At 43.6% G+C, this 16845-nt stretch overlaps 1 protein-coding gene across 1 annotated transcript in view; it reads right to left on the reverse strand.

Annotated features, from left to right (window-relative positions):
* The window catches only part of cacna1bb (calcium channel, voltage-dependent, N type, alpha 1B subunit, b), a gene marked incomplete at both ends in the record, with an annotated part of 146147 nt that overhangs the window by 14020 nt on the left and 115282 nt on the right, over positions 1 to 16845 (reverse strand). Inside the window, 10 exons of the mRNA XM_080847519.1 lie at positions 804 to 900; positions 3197 to 3324; positions 3750 to 3900; positions 4306 to 4397; positions 6867 to 6932; positions 8095 to 8211; positions 10875 to 10958; positions 13115 to 13225; positions 14159 to 14323; positions 15490 to 15691. Coding sequence (XP_080703645.1) covers positions 804 to 900; positions 3197 to 3324; positions 3750 to 3900; positions 4306 to 4397; positions 6867 to 6932; positions 8095 to 8211; positions 10875 to 10958; positions 13115 to 13225; positions 14159 to 14323; positions 15490 to 15691 — 1213 coding nt within the window. The remainder of the gene's footprint in view (positions 1 to 803; positions 901 to 3196; positions 3325 to 3749; positions 3901 to 4305; positions 4398 to 6866; positions 6933 to 8094; positions 8212 to 10874; positions 10959 to 13114; positions 13226 to 14158; positions 14324 to 15489; positions 15692 to 16845) is intronic.

Raw genomic sequence — 16845 nt, forward strand, 5'->3', positions numbered from 1 at the left:
CTCTTTCTCTCTCTCTCTCTCTCTGTGGATTGACTGCTCGCGCCTGTGGGTTGTTTGGAGCGAGTCGTGGGACGCCCTCGTCACACTGCACGGGCAGACACAGTGGCGCTTCTGGCCCGATCAAAGCCAATACTACGCTCTCAACCCTCATCCCATCACACAGCTGCAGCCACAGACAGCCCATTCACACCACTGTGTGTGTGTGTGTGTGTGTGTGTGTGTGTGTGTGTGTGTGTATGTGTTTTCATCTCAGGTTAAACATTTATACTTAACCTGGAATTCAACCTGTTCTTTCAGTACAAATGATCTAGAGATGCAGTGCCCAGTGTCTCAACAATTTCCATAGCATTAGTGCAGAGATACAGCCTCAGGGTATATGGTACTGGGGTGGCCGTGGTACAGGAGGTTGAGAAGTCGTTTAGTAATCACAAGGTTGCTAGTTCGATTCCCGTCCTCCTTGAGCAAGACGCTGAACCCCACTGCCATCAGTGTAAATGTAAAATTGTGTATACATCCTTGTAAGTCGCTTTGGATAAAGGCATCTGCTGCCATAAACTAAGTCACAAATAAAGAACATAAAAAGCAGCTTCCACAGGTACAGCACAATACTACCCACTACCAGCCAGAGGTATTGAACAGACGATGAGAAGCACAATACTGACAGCCTATTGCAGGTATTACACAGACGATGTGAAGCACAATACTAGCCAGAGGACAGCCTATTGCAGGTATTGCACAGAGGATGTGCCTGAAATAAAATGGTTTTCAAGTGTGTGTGTTGTGTGCGTTTGTGTGTGGTGTACCTTATAGGCAATTCGCGGCGGACATTTCTTTCCCAACCCCAGGGGTGGGGACATGTGGCGGAGCATCTCATACATAGCGAGGTAGTTCATGCGGCCACTTCACAGGGTCAAAAGTCGTAGGGGAAGGAAAGAGGGAGGAGGGCAGTGAGGGAAGATAAAAATGGCAAGACAAAAAGAAAAGACCATGAGAAAAATAAATGAAAAAGAGGGTTATTCTTTCTTTTTTTCTTCCGGGAATTGGTTATGGTAGGGGCATTTTAAAGACATCCCAGTCATGTTCCAATTCCCAAGACGAGGACGACGCCCAGTACCTGAAAGAAAGACTGAAAATGCTGGCGTGGGGTTGAAGTGGGTTTGCGAGACATGGATGGGGGAAGGGGAGGTGGCTGTGACTGTCTCACTGGAGATGTCACTTCCTGCATGCTAGTAGACATCAGCGGATAACTCACATGGCAACCAGGAAACACAAGCTCACAAGGCTCCCTTCTTTTCAGCAACTTCTGTCTTTGATGTTCTACAACACTAAAACCAATTATATTTCCCCAGGCATTGGTCTTCCAAAATTAAATTTGGAGAGGATAACGGAGGATACAAAAAAATCTCAAATCTCACAAAAATCTCCAGAGCTAATTGGTTTTGAATTTCTGGAAGATTGTCAATTGTCAAATAGTTTTTGTTATGATTGTTCCACTATCATAAAAAGTATTGCAGTGTATGATTTATGATATATCAGTGTCTGTCTTTTTGAAAGCAGCATTGCTGAAGTAAAATGTATTGAGCTGCTGTGAATTTTCCTCTTGAAATTGTATAATAACCTGTACAGCCCTCCAACCCAGCCCAATTTATTGCTTGTCTTAGACTTTGCTTTTGTTTCCTGCTGTTACCATGGTTACCCGCTATCCAATTAGTAGGGGGAGGGGTGGCAGGCCAGTTAATTCTCAGGCAATATGGCATCTGCCTCTCGGCAACCTCTAGTGGAGGAGAGGAGATGTGCGGCTTCTGCAAACCTTGTAGGCCACTCTGTTGGGGCAGTTCTTCCCTAGGCCGAGGGGAGGGGAGATTACACGCAACAGATTGTACATATCCTTATAGACTACCCGCCCGCTGCAAAGAACACATCACAGTTAGGGCACACAGAAAAGAGTGGAGCAGGACATTTCAACCAAGGCATAGAACATCAACAAAACAACAATGATCATAAACACAGTAAATAGTTTCAGTGCATTAAACTTGAAAACAGTGCTGAAACAAAATAAACAATCATTTTTTTTATACACAAGATTTCCTCTGCAGAAGTGTTGTGGGTCTGAGGTCAGATGATTCTGTTATAGTGTGAATAGTTATCTGAGTCATACGAGAAGGATTACTGCCGTTAGCCTGATAAACTCTGATCCACAGTCTCTGCCTGCCTACAATTGCAAGACCACTGACCACAAAGATATCGATTGAACGGCAGGTAGCAGGTGACACTGCCAACCGCGGAGTCCAAAATGGGAAATCCACTTGGATACTTGACACGTGAAGCATTAAGGGTAGAATTCTTGCTTCCACCTCAAAGTGTGACGCTATTAAATAGTCTCCTGAGAGTCTGTAGAAGTCTTTATCGTGCAGTGTTGATAATTTCATAAGAGGCCAAAAAGATTCAGAAATGCATTTTCAGGTTGTTAATGGAATAGTCGTGACATTTCGACAGAGCTCCTCTAAACTACTTCCCTCAGTCAATTTCACCCTGATTTCCCTAAAAGGTAACCATCCAGAGATGCAAAATCTTCAGAGCTTGCAGCCTGCACAATACAACACTCAATTATAAAACAGCTGTATGTCTGACAGTGTATGACTCTGAACATATGATTAAATATACCTATGCTTTTGGCAGCAGCAGCGTTTCATATATGCCCTACATACACTTCACATAGTGAATATGAATAATAAATATTTCAATGGACCGCACCCACAAGACTTTAGAAGTCTTCTCGTGTTGTGCTTCTGGAAGCATTTCTCGAAAATAAAAATGTCTTGTGACTCAACAGGCTTTTTGATGGTCTAGCCTCCTGACAGCGACGGCGTGAGCAGAATATTGTAAAGGATCCGAGCGGAAGGAAGGAAAGAGGGATAGAGTGGAGACAGAAAGAAAAAGAGGAGATTTACGTGCGGCGGCGTGACGATAGCTCCCTGGGAGCTGAGCGGGTGTGTCGGCTTGGCTTAACCGGCGGGCAGAAATACAGAATACCCAGCGATTTAAGGGGAGAGGCTTTTAGCACGGACGCTTGTCACCAGTGCCACATCGGCTGCACGCCACGTTTCTAACACTCACGCTCACGCAACTCTGAGTCTGGTTCACAAGTGCCGCCTGTTTTCCACACGCTGCTGAGGTTGGGAGGTTTGGTACGTACCAGGCTGCCGGGTCGTACTCAGCCCAGACACGGATGAACTCGTCCAGGTGATGAGGGCCCAGGATGGAGGCATCTCGCGTCAGGTACTCAAAGTTGTCCATGATGACAGCCACAAACAGATTGAGCATCTGCAGACAGGCAGGACACGTGACAATAGTTAAGGGATATCAATGCGTGTGTGTCTTTGTTAGATTAGAGTCAACACAAATAAGAGTGAACCTCAGCTTACAAAAACACTCCACATTAGCGTTCAACAGTTCAACTGTCACATTCCGTCAAAGAGAGAACAGGCTATTCACAGTCCTCTCTTTGGAGCTTGTCGAGTAGATGAGAATCTTCTAGACAATGCAAAGGGAAAAACATCATTTTCAAAAACATTCTGTTATCGCTTTCCACCGAGGCGTGGATTTGGGATGTAGGCGTTTTGACATATTCTTCAGTTGACAAAAGCAAATCCCTTCGCAGTCCTCTCTTTGGAGTTAGCTTCGTTAGCTCCCATGGAGGTTGCATGTGAATGAGTTGGAAACAGAGGGGGTGTGTTTGGGCAATTCACCAGGAAGGAGCAGAGGAAGATGAAGGAGACAAAGTAGAAGTAGGCGAAGTCGCTGCCGCACTCCTTCCTTGCGTTGCCGGCGCTGGGGTCACACTCTCGCTCGCTCAGGCAGTGCTGCATGATATCATGCCACGCTTCTCCCGTGGCACTCCTGACACACAAACACACCCAAGCTCATGAAAAGAACACGCATGGAACAGTAGTGAGAACCAACTCATTGTCACCTCTGTAGTTGACATTTGTTTTAAATGCATACCATCTTCATTTTTGAGCTATTCTGTATTTATGTATACTAATACATAAAAAGAACATGCAGTATGTAAGGCTCATATACTAATAGATGGGGAAAAAACATACAGTATCTATGGCTCATATACTAATACAACATGGGGGAACCAAAATTACGTCTAAAAATAAACGTGTTCACAAATATAATGGAACAGTTGTTTTTCCCCTATCACATAGAGTGAACACTGAGTTACTGTAAGAAGGCTTGTTCATGAATGAATGTATAAGCTGTCTAACTTCAAAATAATGCTGTCCAAAAGCACTTTACCTGAACAGGAGTATGAGGGCCTGGAAGAAGGTCTGGAAATTGTTGTGGCGGTTGATTGCTGTGTCATCATTTAGCTGGATGTTTCCAAACACCTGTGAGAAGACACCGAAGAGAAGAGATGAGAAGAAAAGAGAAGACAAGAGAAGATAAAAGATGAGAAGAGAAGATATGAGAAGAAAAGAGATGAAAAGAGAAGAGAAGAGAAGAGAAGAGAAGAAGAGAGGAGAGGAGAAGAGAAGAGAAGAGACGAGACGAGGCCTCAGGCTCCCCTTTAAATCACACATTCTCTGTACCGATGTGTCGTTCTAAAATAATAAAACGTTTTTGTGTCCACTGTTTGGCCAGACAAACAAAAAACATGCAATAATGACACTGACACTTTGTTTTATTATTGCACTTTGCCTGAAAAAATAATAATAAAGCAAGATAAAAAAAAAAGACTAGCTTCAGAGGGTTATATAGCAGTGAGAGAGAGAGAGACAGAGACAGAGAGAGAGAGAGAGAGAAGAGATAGAGAGAGAGAAAGGTACAGGAACACCCTGAGGAAGAATCACTCAATAATTAAGCTGGGCCTGAGGACAGGTCACACACCGTGTCTGGAGTACACACTGACCTCTTTTACAGAGAACTCAAGACAAGACTCTCCACATACTGCATGATCATAACAGTGTTGGTGCCACACACACACACACACGCACAGACATACACACACGCACAGACACACACACACGCACAGACACACACACACACATACAATGAAAGTGCTTGCTATCTAAATGTTAGTACCAGTCTCAATAGTTTTTACCCCATAGCACACTTGGACAATACAAGTACTACCAGTAATAAAACCTGCTCTGAAGGTAACACGGGTGGATTTTCTAGGCCCAAATTTGACTTTTTCCATTGTCTTATTACTTAAATATTGCTTCAGTATTAGTTTTTTAACAAACAATGAAAACATTAAGAAGTGCCACAGATCAAAATGCCTTGTCAAACGCCTATGAAACATAAACAATGCGTTGACATACAATTTCTCTTAAACACAGTTGCATTACTGGAATCTGACAGCGCTGTCCAATGCACTTCTGTGGGCATAATCGAAAGTTGTGAAACTATTTGTATCTCTAATAGAGAAAAACATTTCACTTTATAGTGTGTGTAGTAGTGTGTGTATGTGTGTGTGTGTGTGTGTGTGTGTGTGTGTGTGTATGTGTGTGTGAGAGAGAGAGTGTGTGGGGGTGTGTGAGTCGGGGGGTGGGGGAGAACAATAGTTTAGTCCCCTGTCGTGCTACCCAGGGGGCTTCATGGTGATTATACCACTTACTGATTGAAATGCTGCTCTTCTTCAGCGAGACACAATTAGCATTGATTTATAATGCCACGCCAATCTACGGGACGGCCAGCAACATTCATTCTGTGCACAATTTAGTAGATTGCCTGCAATGCTTCAAAATGAGCAATCAAAACTAAAGGTTGGGACCATCAGTTAATGTGAAGGAATGTCAGACATATGGGCCGCCCTAGTTTGATGGTAAAAATGGCTCGTAAAGGGTGTCCACATGACGATGGTGAAAACTGAATTCTTGTCAAAACTAAGTAGAAATACAATGCTATTTACTTATGAACTATTTACTTATCACTAAATAACTTCAGCCTGGCCCTTCCCACTTTGTACTTGGACCTCACCTTTACTGCTCGATCTGCAGCATGTCAACCTTTGTACATAAGCGTGCATGCCCTGCCGTTTCAGCCAGCCGCTTTCGCCATCTAACTAATGCCCAAAGTTTTTCCTTAATGGAGTAAGAAGAAGAAGAAGAGAAGCTCCTCTAAGATGTCTGCCAAGTAGTGCTGTTCAATATTATTCACAGCCTAGTGAGTGTGTCAACTATTATTTTCAGCCTAGTGAGCGTGGTCTTGATGGTGGTGTGCGCTCACACCCCTTGAATGGAGTGTGAGATTGCTGCGTTCCCTTTTGACAGAGTGCGCACTCACAAAAGAGCGATGTGTGCTCCGTCCTCGGGTTGTCCTCTCTAATGTGTTCTGCAGCGGAGCCCCACAGAGGACGCACCTTCATCTACTACCATTAGCATATTCATTAAAGGCCCGTACTCCACTGGAGTGGAATATATTAGACCACCCTGAGTCAAAAACTGTCCTTGCCTTGCACTGAACAGAGACTGTAACAAGTCCATCCCCATGCGCTGGAAGAGGTGAGGGAGACGCAGAAACGCCAACAGTGAGTCAGATTCTAGCAATCAATCTAAAGAATTTTCATTTAGTAAAGAATCAAACCATTCTCTTCTCATTTGTGTCTAAGTGAGTCTAAGGGGAATTCACTGACATATTACTATCATCACTGGTGTGTCATGTGGTGGTCAAGCCAAATTTAATGACTATCTTCACACTTCAAGTAATCATTGGAAAACCACAAATCATTCTATGAAATGAACATGTCATCACACAAATTTGATTTCAGAGCATAGTTCCCCCCGGGGAAACCACCTATCGTCCAGCTGGACTGACCAATGAACTCTGCTCTTTGACCTTAGACCAATACCCACCTGCATCCCGATGATGGCGTAGATGAAGAACAGCATGGCGATGAGGAGGCAGACATACGGCAGTGCCTTGGGAACAGGAGAGAGACAGTTACCGTGGTGATCCATCACACAAACCGTGAGCAGCAGATGTTCCACAGGACAGACTCTGACACAGACTGTAAGTGTGTTATGAAGGATAATCTCTGTGAGAGGTACCCCTCATTTGTTGTTATAAGAGTGGGTTCACACCTGCCTGCTTCTGTGGCAGCTGCATTAAGTGGTTGTCTAATTCGGAGACCGACCTTTAAAGCACGAGGTGTGTTCAAATACCTTAACTGATAAAACCTTTAGAGGAAACGCATAACCATGCTTCTGTTCTTTAGGGAACACCTGACTCTAATCATGTTGAAAACTAAGGGGAAGCAATACGCTCATTCATATAGCAGGGACAGGTATTACTCAGTGCTACTTGACTAATACTTATAACCAGAGAAATACACCATCCTTTCAGAACACAAATAACAGTTAGTCTTTCAGCAGCGTCAAAGTTCCACCAGTCTACCAGTACAGGGAGTCGACAAACACTCTTATATCCTCAATGCATGTGATTTCAAAAGTGTGGAACAGAGTGCTGAGTAACTACAGTAGTTGGGCTGAGGTGGGATGTTTATGGTCTCATTTATACAGAGGTCAAAGACTCGCTGACCTTTCGACTCCACTTAACCACACTAATGGCTTTAGCATTCACTACATCGTACATCTTGTAGTTGTCATGAAAACAACTTCCCATTAGTTACAATTAAGGCAAAGCTTTCCACACATAGTGATGGTATGCTCATCAATTATTCAGAGATTAAAAGCCCTTCACATCTGGCCCCTTAAGGCCCAACCATCCAGTGACTTTTCCTGGACAATCAATCAACCCAAGTCAATGTGGAATTAAAAGAGTATGGATCTCTCCGTATGTTTAGTCACTCTCTTTAGGATGACTGACAGCAGTGACCTTACACACAGTGTCACAATTTTTTTTGTGATTCATTACCAAAAACCAAGCCCAAAATTGAACGCAGTCTGACCACACTGGGAGGCTCCCCTTAGAAAGACTGTGCTTTGGAAACGGGGGCCTACCTTGAAGGGTTAGGGTAAGGGAAATGGGGGGGGGGGGCTACCTTGAAGGGTTAGGGTAAGGGAAACGGGGGTGGGGGGGGGGGGGGGTTACCTTGAAGGGTTAGGGAAACGGGGGGCCTACCTTGAAGGACTGCACGAAGGTCCAGAGCAGGATGCGGATGGTGTAGCCCTGCCGGAGCAGCTTGATGAGGCGGGCCGCCCTGAAAAGCCTCAGGAAACTCAGGTTGATCAGCTTGTCCTGGGGAGGGAGGGGAGAGATGAGGGGCTTTCACAGTGGTGCCTTGGAGGAGTGCTTTTAAACAGCGAGGCTGATCTCAGGTGAAAAGCTTCTCCGTGATGTGCAGAGGGAACGTCTATAAGGGCTTGTATGCCAGGCATCATGCTTTCCCATTCAATCTGTCAACACTGATTCATGCTCTGACAATCAGTGGCTTTTCTTGAACATACTGTACATATCGTACTGTACATCTTATCAGTTAATAACAGCTCTGACACATGCTTGGGTTATACATAGCAGCCAAATATTAAATATATCTTCGTCATGATGCACTGAGGAGGTTGTAAAGGGGGGTAACACTTTGAAGAAAGCCATTACACAGGCCATTAGCAATGAGGCTGCTTATGTACAGATTTCAATTCATTATTACAGATGGATGAATATATATCTAGAAGATGAAAGAAAACAAAAAAACTAAGAGAGATTAATGTAAAGATGTAATAATCCAAAATCCATAAAAACTAGGATTAGGAAACCATTTTATCATGAATCTCTAAATCTTAATGATAGCATGTTTTAAGAGAAAGACTCTCTGCTTCCTTTCTTTGCAATCCTAAGTCAAAGTAAATACTTACATATAAATACAGATGTGTCCACCAGGTACTTAAGTTTGGGTCAAATTGCAGGCCCATCATCCAGTTGGATTGCATGGCTTATCAAAGCTAAGTAGTTATGTGTTAGCATAAGGCGATCTGGCATGCAACTCATGCTAAAATCATGCTAAAATGAGAGAACCGAATGTCCATTTGCTCCAAACTGTGTAGTCAGCATACCTGTGTGTTTAACACAGTAACACAGCCAAATGTTTCCTGGTATAGGCTTAATGGAACTACAGTATATACGTAGGTATACTGTAGGCTATAACATGGAATAAGGACTGTGCCTCTGAATGTATGTAGAGTCAAGGCGGTGAACAACATTTTCACAGGTAAAACCCCATGGACATTTGGGAGAAGATTCTTCTCAGCATTAGGTTCCATGCAATAGCATGCCAAGATACCTTAATCCTTTATGAGTGAGTGAGTAAACATAGCTCTATTAGAGACTATAATTCTTTTATGAGGAAACTCAACTGTTATTTGTTATATTTGTTATATTTTCTATGATCTTTTTTTTTTAAACGTCAGACAACTGTGTGTTAAACAAGACAAAGGGAAAGTTATGGAACATAGGAAAGGTTTAGGAGTTATATGGTGATGTACATTTAAGTGACACATTCATTTAGTAATCTCAAGGTCAAATGCCTCTTAATATTGTTTTGTGAATGCAACAGCATTTCCATCTCTCTCTCTCTCACTCTGCTTTGCATTCAACGGATGTGCAGAATGCTGTGCAAGTTCCACAAATACTCTCTTTTTCACAAAGAGAGTTGCGGTAACAGAAGGAGACGTGTTAATCATGCCACCCAGTGTATTCTTAAGGCGAATAATGGGTTGGATATCAGGGAGCAGGTCAAGGTCAAGAGGTCTGAGGGAAGAGGGGGAAGCATTTAGGGAAGCAGCGGCGGACACGAAAAGCAACTCACCGTCTGCAGCGTCCGTCGAGCAGAAGTAAGAGTGGACAGGAGCCAGAAGAGAAATCATTAAATGAGCGCAGAGTCCTCGCTGACAAACTCCATTTCAGGCTACTGAAGCCCATTCATTTTCATTCTGAACCACTCATGCTGATAACAGACCCTCTCCAGGAATATGTGATGTCACATTTCTTGTAAGAAATGATCGCAGTGCTGATAACACTATGACAATAAAGCTATCAGCTTTAATTGAGTTTATCAGGGGAGACGCAAAAAGAGGTCACACAAATGCTGTTTGCACATTTATCTATCCTTGAATAGAGTGTTAGAAGGAGTGGGGGATTTCTTTTAACAGATTTTCAATTAGATATAACACCTTGACTTTCCATTTAAAGGGATCTCCCCAAATTCACCAGTAAAAGACATAACAACATTTTTATAGCTGGTGTATTTTCATTACTGCAGGGGTACTGCGTAGGCACAACACACAGGTTCTATGGAGTCTATGAAGATTGTCAGGAGGACTATCTCAGACAAAACATAAACACAACAACAACAACAACAAAGCCAATCAAGCTCACCCACTGACAGATAGAGAGAGACAAAGAGAAGAGAGGCAGCAACATAAATATACACAGACAACACAACAGACGACACACTTGCGAGGAGAGTGGCTTTATCTGCAAAGCCTACAGGCATTAAATCTGCTTTAATGTCCCGATCGACTCCAGCCGACTCCTACTGTCCTCGCAGATCTCCATTCATTTTAATGACTCTCTTACCACACTAAGCACCAACACTAAAGTGTATTGTATGCACTCTGATGTGGCGAGCTCCCTCGAGAACTTTCTAGAAGACTAGCGCTGAGGAGAACAGACTAGCCAGCTGGTCTGGAAGAAGGAGGAGGTGCTAAGCTAAGTAATCCAGCATTGATTACTGCCATTGAAACCTCTAGAGATCAATATGCTATCTATCCTTGAAACTCTGCGAGGAGGAGTGGACTGAAAAAAACATGGCAGAGGGTGTGTACAATGTCACTCATCTTGCAGCTGAGGGGTGGTGCGTTAGAGGGTTAATGCCATCCAGGTCGTTATCATGTTGCTCAGCTTACCTTGATCTCAGTCACCAGTATGTCTGTGATGCTGCCCAGCACTGTGATCAAGTCAAACACATTCCAGGCCTCTTTCAGGTAATTCTGCGGAAGAAATTGAAAGGGGGGGGGGGGGGGGGGGGCAAATACAGAAAGAGAGCAAGAGAAAGAGAAAAGGACAGAGAGAGAGGAAGAGAAGGGAAGAGAAGAGAAATGAAAGAATGAGAGGCAAAGAGACAGAAATGGGACATCTAGCATAAATGCACCCACACACACTACCAAAAACTCCCACACACAGTGTTATGATTCCCCTCTCCAGATCAGCCTCCCACACACAGTGTTATGATTCCAAACTCCCACACACAGTGTTATGATTCCCCTCTCCAGATCAGCCTCCCCGCCCACTTCACATCGCTGGGCTACACCTCTGCCCGTGACACCACTGCCATTTGCAGTGAGGCAGTGTCTGACAGCGTAAAACAACACACAAACAGAGAGAGATTTGTGCAAGTGGATGTAAGCAGTGTGTGTGGGTGCGAGTGTGTGTGTGTGTGTTTGTGTGTGTGTGCGAGTGTGTGTGTGTGTGTGTGTGTGTGTGTGTGTGTGTGTGTGTGTGTGTGTGTGTGTGTGTGTGTGTGTGTGTGGATGCGAGTGTGTGTGTGTGTGTGTGTGTGTGTGTATGTGTGTGTGTGTGTGTGTGTGTGTGTGTGTGTGTGTGTGTGTGTATGTGTGTGCGTGTGTGTGTGTGTGTATGAGCATGGCCATTTAATAAATGAGCCTCATGAATGGAAATGGTTCCTGGGATGAGATGCTTTGCCGCAGGCCAGACAAACTGGCACTGAGGAAAGATTTATTCCTCCCCTTTCCCATCCATCCCTCTCTCTCTCTCTCTCTCCTCTTTTCTCTCCGTCACTCGCACATTCTGACTACTCCTGCAAATGTTCTGCCAGGATTTCCATCAATTCTGAGCTCGCATTCTTTCTCAAACACATCTTTCCATCTCACTCTACCTGCTTTACCTCTCCAGTGCTCTCTCTCTCTCCTGCTTACTTTTTGATCTTGCTCTACTAAAGACCTTTGCTCTACAAAGCTTTCTCTTTCCACTGAAACTAGCAGTGCTTATGATCATTTAAAGCTCTGAGTGTTTGAGTGTGTGTGTGTGTGTGTGTGTGTGTGTGTGTGTGTGTGTGTGTGTGTGTGTGTGTGTGTGTGTGTGTGTGCGCTGGCTGACTCAATAAGACCCAGAGGCACAGGGATGATGACACCTATGTGCGCTTGTGGACCAACAGCCTATCACTCCACAGGGGAAATGCACATTAGGAAAACAGGGAATAATTGTACGTTGTTGCCAGGTCATAAACAGGTATTTTCCATATATGCTTTTCAAGTAAAGCATTCACATTTTAATTGGCAAAGACTGAGAATTCATACTGTAAAAACAGTAGTATAGTAGTAGTATAGAATATACTATCTATTATAGTATAGGAGAATATAGTATATTGTTTATTGTGTAAAGCTGTAATGATATACGTTTCCTGGGATACGTAAAAAAATAAACAAAAAAGTTTAAAGTGCTTGATTATTAATGTATTATGCAACCCATTAATTATAACTACGGCAAGTGGAATGTGCCTAGAGCAATAAAGTTTAAAAGCATAGTTATGAGGTTCCAGCTTTATATTTAAGCAATGTGACACGCGCAAGAGTGGTGTTGGTAAAGGATATAATCATGGCTGTGAATCAGCTATAGGCATTAGGCAGAATATCTTTTACTAACCCCATGAACAAATTATTAATTAATTGTGTTTTCCTACATATTTTTTATTACATTTTTTGTCCATTCTCTGCCCCCAAAATTATCTAACATGAGATTTTGGCGTCAAGCGTTGCCAAGCAATGAATACAGTCCCTCTGCAGAGTGAGAGAGGCTATTTGTGATCTCCATGTCTTCATGTTACATGCTAATTTATACATTCCCCTTACTCCATTTGCTCCCCTTCCTTACTCGATACCTGTCAAATGTAACGTTTTAAATTGCTACCTGAAGTTCTGATGTCTCGCTTTGAAAGAATGGAATGTTGACGTCCTACAATTCAACGGCTGAATTATATCAAATGCAGAGAAATTCATTTAAAATTAATAAATCGTTCTACCATATGTAGCTGTTGATTAAATACTGTCAAATATTGTCTTAAGTTCTCATCCAATGTCATCCTCTTGTGTGGTGAGGTGCCGTGTGGAATTATGCATGCCAGGCTCACCAGTGGCCCGAAGGCAACCATCTTGATGATGCACTCCAGAGTGAAGAGTGCAGTGAAGATGATGTTCAGGTACTTCAGCATGTCCTCGTACGGCTTCGGGGCATCATGGAACTGCAAGACAAGACATCCAACAACACTCTCACTTTTCCACCCTCTTGACGTCCATTGACACAGTGTATTTGGGGAAAAGTGTGTTTTTAGAAAGTTCAATTATCGGGTATAGCCCAAAAACAACGGACATACTATATATGGAGAAGGTCTGGAGATGAAGCTGGAGTGGTTGTGTGTGATCATGGTAACAAGACCGGATTCAACATATTCTAGTAAATACTAAATGATACACTAAACACACAAAATAATCTTTAGCAGAAATCTGTTTTAATTTTGACACAAAGATGAACAAAAAACTAAAAAACACCACCACACAAATGTACCATGAATAATACCACGCATTAACTTCCCTTGTTCATTAGCCTGGTGAATAATTGAGACTCACTGTATGAAGTCAAATGATCTGTTATGACAAATGGCATTTCAACACAGGTTCACTGCTCCACTCTCTTCCTCCTGCTGCCACTAATTGATTAAGTTGAAAGGGGTGTCTGACACCCCCCCCACCCCCGCCAAAGAGGACTGATGTGATTGATCAGCCCAAGTAACACTGACAGTCCCGTCATACCTCCACTCATAGGAACACACACACTTCATGCATGATTGTGGTCTTATCCAAACACACATCATCATGAACACAATAAACGTACACATATAAATGTATCAAATATTGATACAACATGCTCTACCTTGTTTTCAATTGACCATGTCCTTAACTGGCCAGTAAAGGCCCTGAAATATACCTGACACGGAACATTAACCCCCATGAGATGCCTTTGGTTTAGTAAGCTATGGGAATTGAAATGGAGAGCAGCTTTGAAGGACTCAGCTCACTGTGCTATTATACAGCAGTCCCATGCTTTTGCACAGTGCTGCACATAGTGGCTCTGCGACGGATAATTAAACAGTGAGGTTTGCCCAGTCAACATTTACCTTCATCATCAGCACAATGGTGTTGAGGGCGATCAGGGTCATGATGGAGTACTCGAAAGGGCTGGACACCACAAACTTCCACAGCTTGTACTGGTACGACTGCTTGTTTTGGGGCATGTAGCGTGTTAGCGGTTTAGCGTGGATGGCAAAGTCTATACACGCCCGCTGTAGACAAGAGAGAGGGAGGGAAAGCAAGAGAGGGGTCAAGAAAGAAATAGAGACAGAGACAGAAACAAAGAGAGTGGGAACAAGGCATAACAATTATTTGTAAAATAACACTTGATTCTTTTCTATTCATGCTATTTCTTCTGGGCAGATTTATCACGTCAAATGAGCACCACAGGGCAACTCATTTACTAGAAATGAAGCCAATCTGAGGATCAGAGATCACACACACACTAAACAAACTAGTTCTCATAGCGGTCTGAGAAACAGACAGGGAAGCAGAGTCTTGTTAGAGATATTTGAATGGAATGAGTGAGAGAGAGACGGAAAGAGAGACGGACAGCGTGAGGCACATATGGTTCACTGGGCTTATTCTTTCTCCGGAGGTTTGGTGTAGTGGGGTGTGGAGTGTGTGAGTGACTTAGGTTTTATGTGTGTGTGTGTGTGTGTGTGTGTGTGTGTGTGTGTGTGTGTGTGTGTGTCTGTGTGTGCAAAGATCAGCAAAAATTGGTGTAGACAGGTGCACTAGCCTGACTCTGACAGGTGAGGGGAATCCCAGTGGAGATCACTGTCTACCATATGCCCAAATGCACACACACACACACACACACACACACACACACACACACACACACACGCGCACACACACACACACACACACACACACACAGGCACACACACACACCATGGCGGTCCTGTGGTCCATTCAGCTCTTCAGAAGAAATAAAATAGCTCAAAGACATTCTGGCTTTTCCTATTTTCATTACAGCTCAAATGAGTAGCACTGGGAGTGTAAATTAGAGGAAGAAAGTGTTAATACTGAGTGTGTAGCACTGGGAGTGTAAATGAGATGAAGTGAGTGTATAGCACTGGGAGTGTAAATGAGATGAAATGAGTGTGTAGCACTGGGAGTGTAAATGAGATGAAATGAGTGTATAGCACTGGGAGTGTAAATGAGAGTGTAACACCTGGCTGCCACTTCATTGTGCTGATCAGATACTGCCTACTTAAGATGTCACATTTGAAGTTCATTGAGGTGTGTACCTTGTGTGACTGTGCCTGTATGTGTGTTTGTGGACTAAGTGTGTGTGTGTGTGCGTGCGTGTGCGTGTTCAGTGTGTGTTTGTAGACTAAGCACATGTGGAAGGTGTGGTTTGGTCCACTACCTCATTCTTCTCCAGACTACAGTCGGACATGGCCTTGTCTCCTTGCTCCTGGAAGGTGATGATGATCAAAGCCACGAAGATGTTGACGAAGAAGAAGGGGAACACCACAAAGTAGACCACATAGAAGATGGACATCTCCATACGGAAGCCTGGACTGGGGCCCAGGTCCTCGTCTGTGGCATCTACTGAGTGCTTCAGGACCCTGAGGAAGAGGAGGAGAGAGATGAAGAGGCCTCATCATGTCATCCTCCAATTTACAGTAATAATATGTCTACGCACATCTTCATCATCAGAACAGTGAATGAGATTTACATTGAAATTATGAAGTAGCTCACAAATTATATATTATACAGTATATATATATACATATATATACACCTGAAATCCAATCACATTTAGTATGTATTTTTACATCCAATGTTTCAATTTGAGGACTTTTCACCATGTCAGTCACAAGGAACACTGACAGGTTCTTGACACATGGCTGAGTGTTTTATGTCCTTTATAGATTCCTCCTGCCTCTCCTTCACCCTGCATCATTCACTCAGAAACATTGTGTGCACCTGACACTAGAATGTGAAGTCATCACATCACAACACTCACAGAATATTCAAAAATATCACGGGGGAGGATGCCCCCCTACCTCCCTTCAGGTCAGAGCAAAGCTTTGAATGTTTTCAGCTCCTAGCAACACCCCTGCCAATGGAGCTCTTCCGTAGGGAGTGTGAGCTCTGTGCGTTTTGTGCTTGACAGCACTCAAGTCAAGTGCTTCATGGCAATAGTTGGGTCCTGTATTTTTAAAGTGGATATTATGGTGAAGTTTTCTAAAAGATGGGTGTCAGATGCTTGGACAGGGGGGCAATTCCAGTGCTTGCCACAGGCGCCATTTAATTTCATACATATTCGTGTGTGTGTGTGTGTGTGTGTGTGTGTGTGTGTGTGTGTGTGTGTGTGTGTGTGTGTGTGCATAGTTTATATATATATGTTTGTGTGTGTGTGTGTGTGTGCATACACGCGTTTGTAGAGGCTGTGTGTGAGGGTGTGCTACATGTGTGTATGAAGATGAGGTGGAGGATGGGGAGGTTATGAAAAGAACATGTCCAGAGGGCATTCTCCTCTTCAGATGACCTCTTTCATTCAGCAGCCTATGCGGCCTCTTTTCTCTTGTGCTCTCCTGCTCTCGCTGACTGGATGCCATCTGGAGCAGAACGTGTGTCCCGGTGTTTGGTTCATCCACAGCATCCAGACAACAGACAGTGACACCAAAGACACACGCCACCAAGCAAACGCCAAAACAACTGAATTTCACTGCCCTGATTCCATGGTTAGCCAATGGATGTCTTTCTCTCTCTCTCG

The sequence above is a fragment of the Sprattus sprattus genome (assembly GCF_963457725.1).
Source record: "Sprattus sprattus genome assembly, chromosome: 11".
Lineage (NCBI taxonomy): Eukaryota > Metazoa > Chordata > Actinopteri > Clupeiformes > Clupeidae > Sprattus > Sprattus sprattus.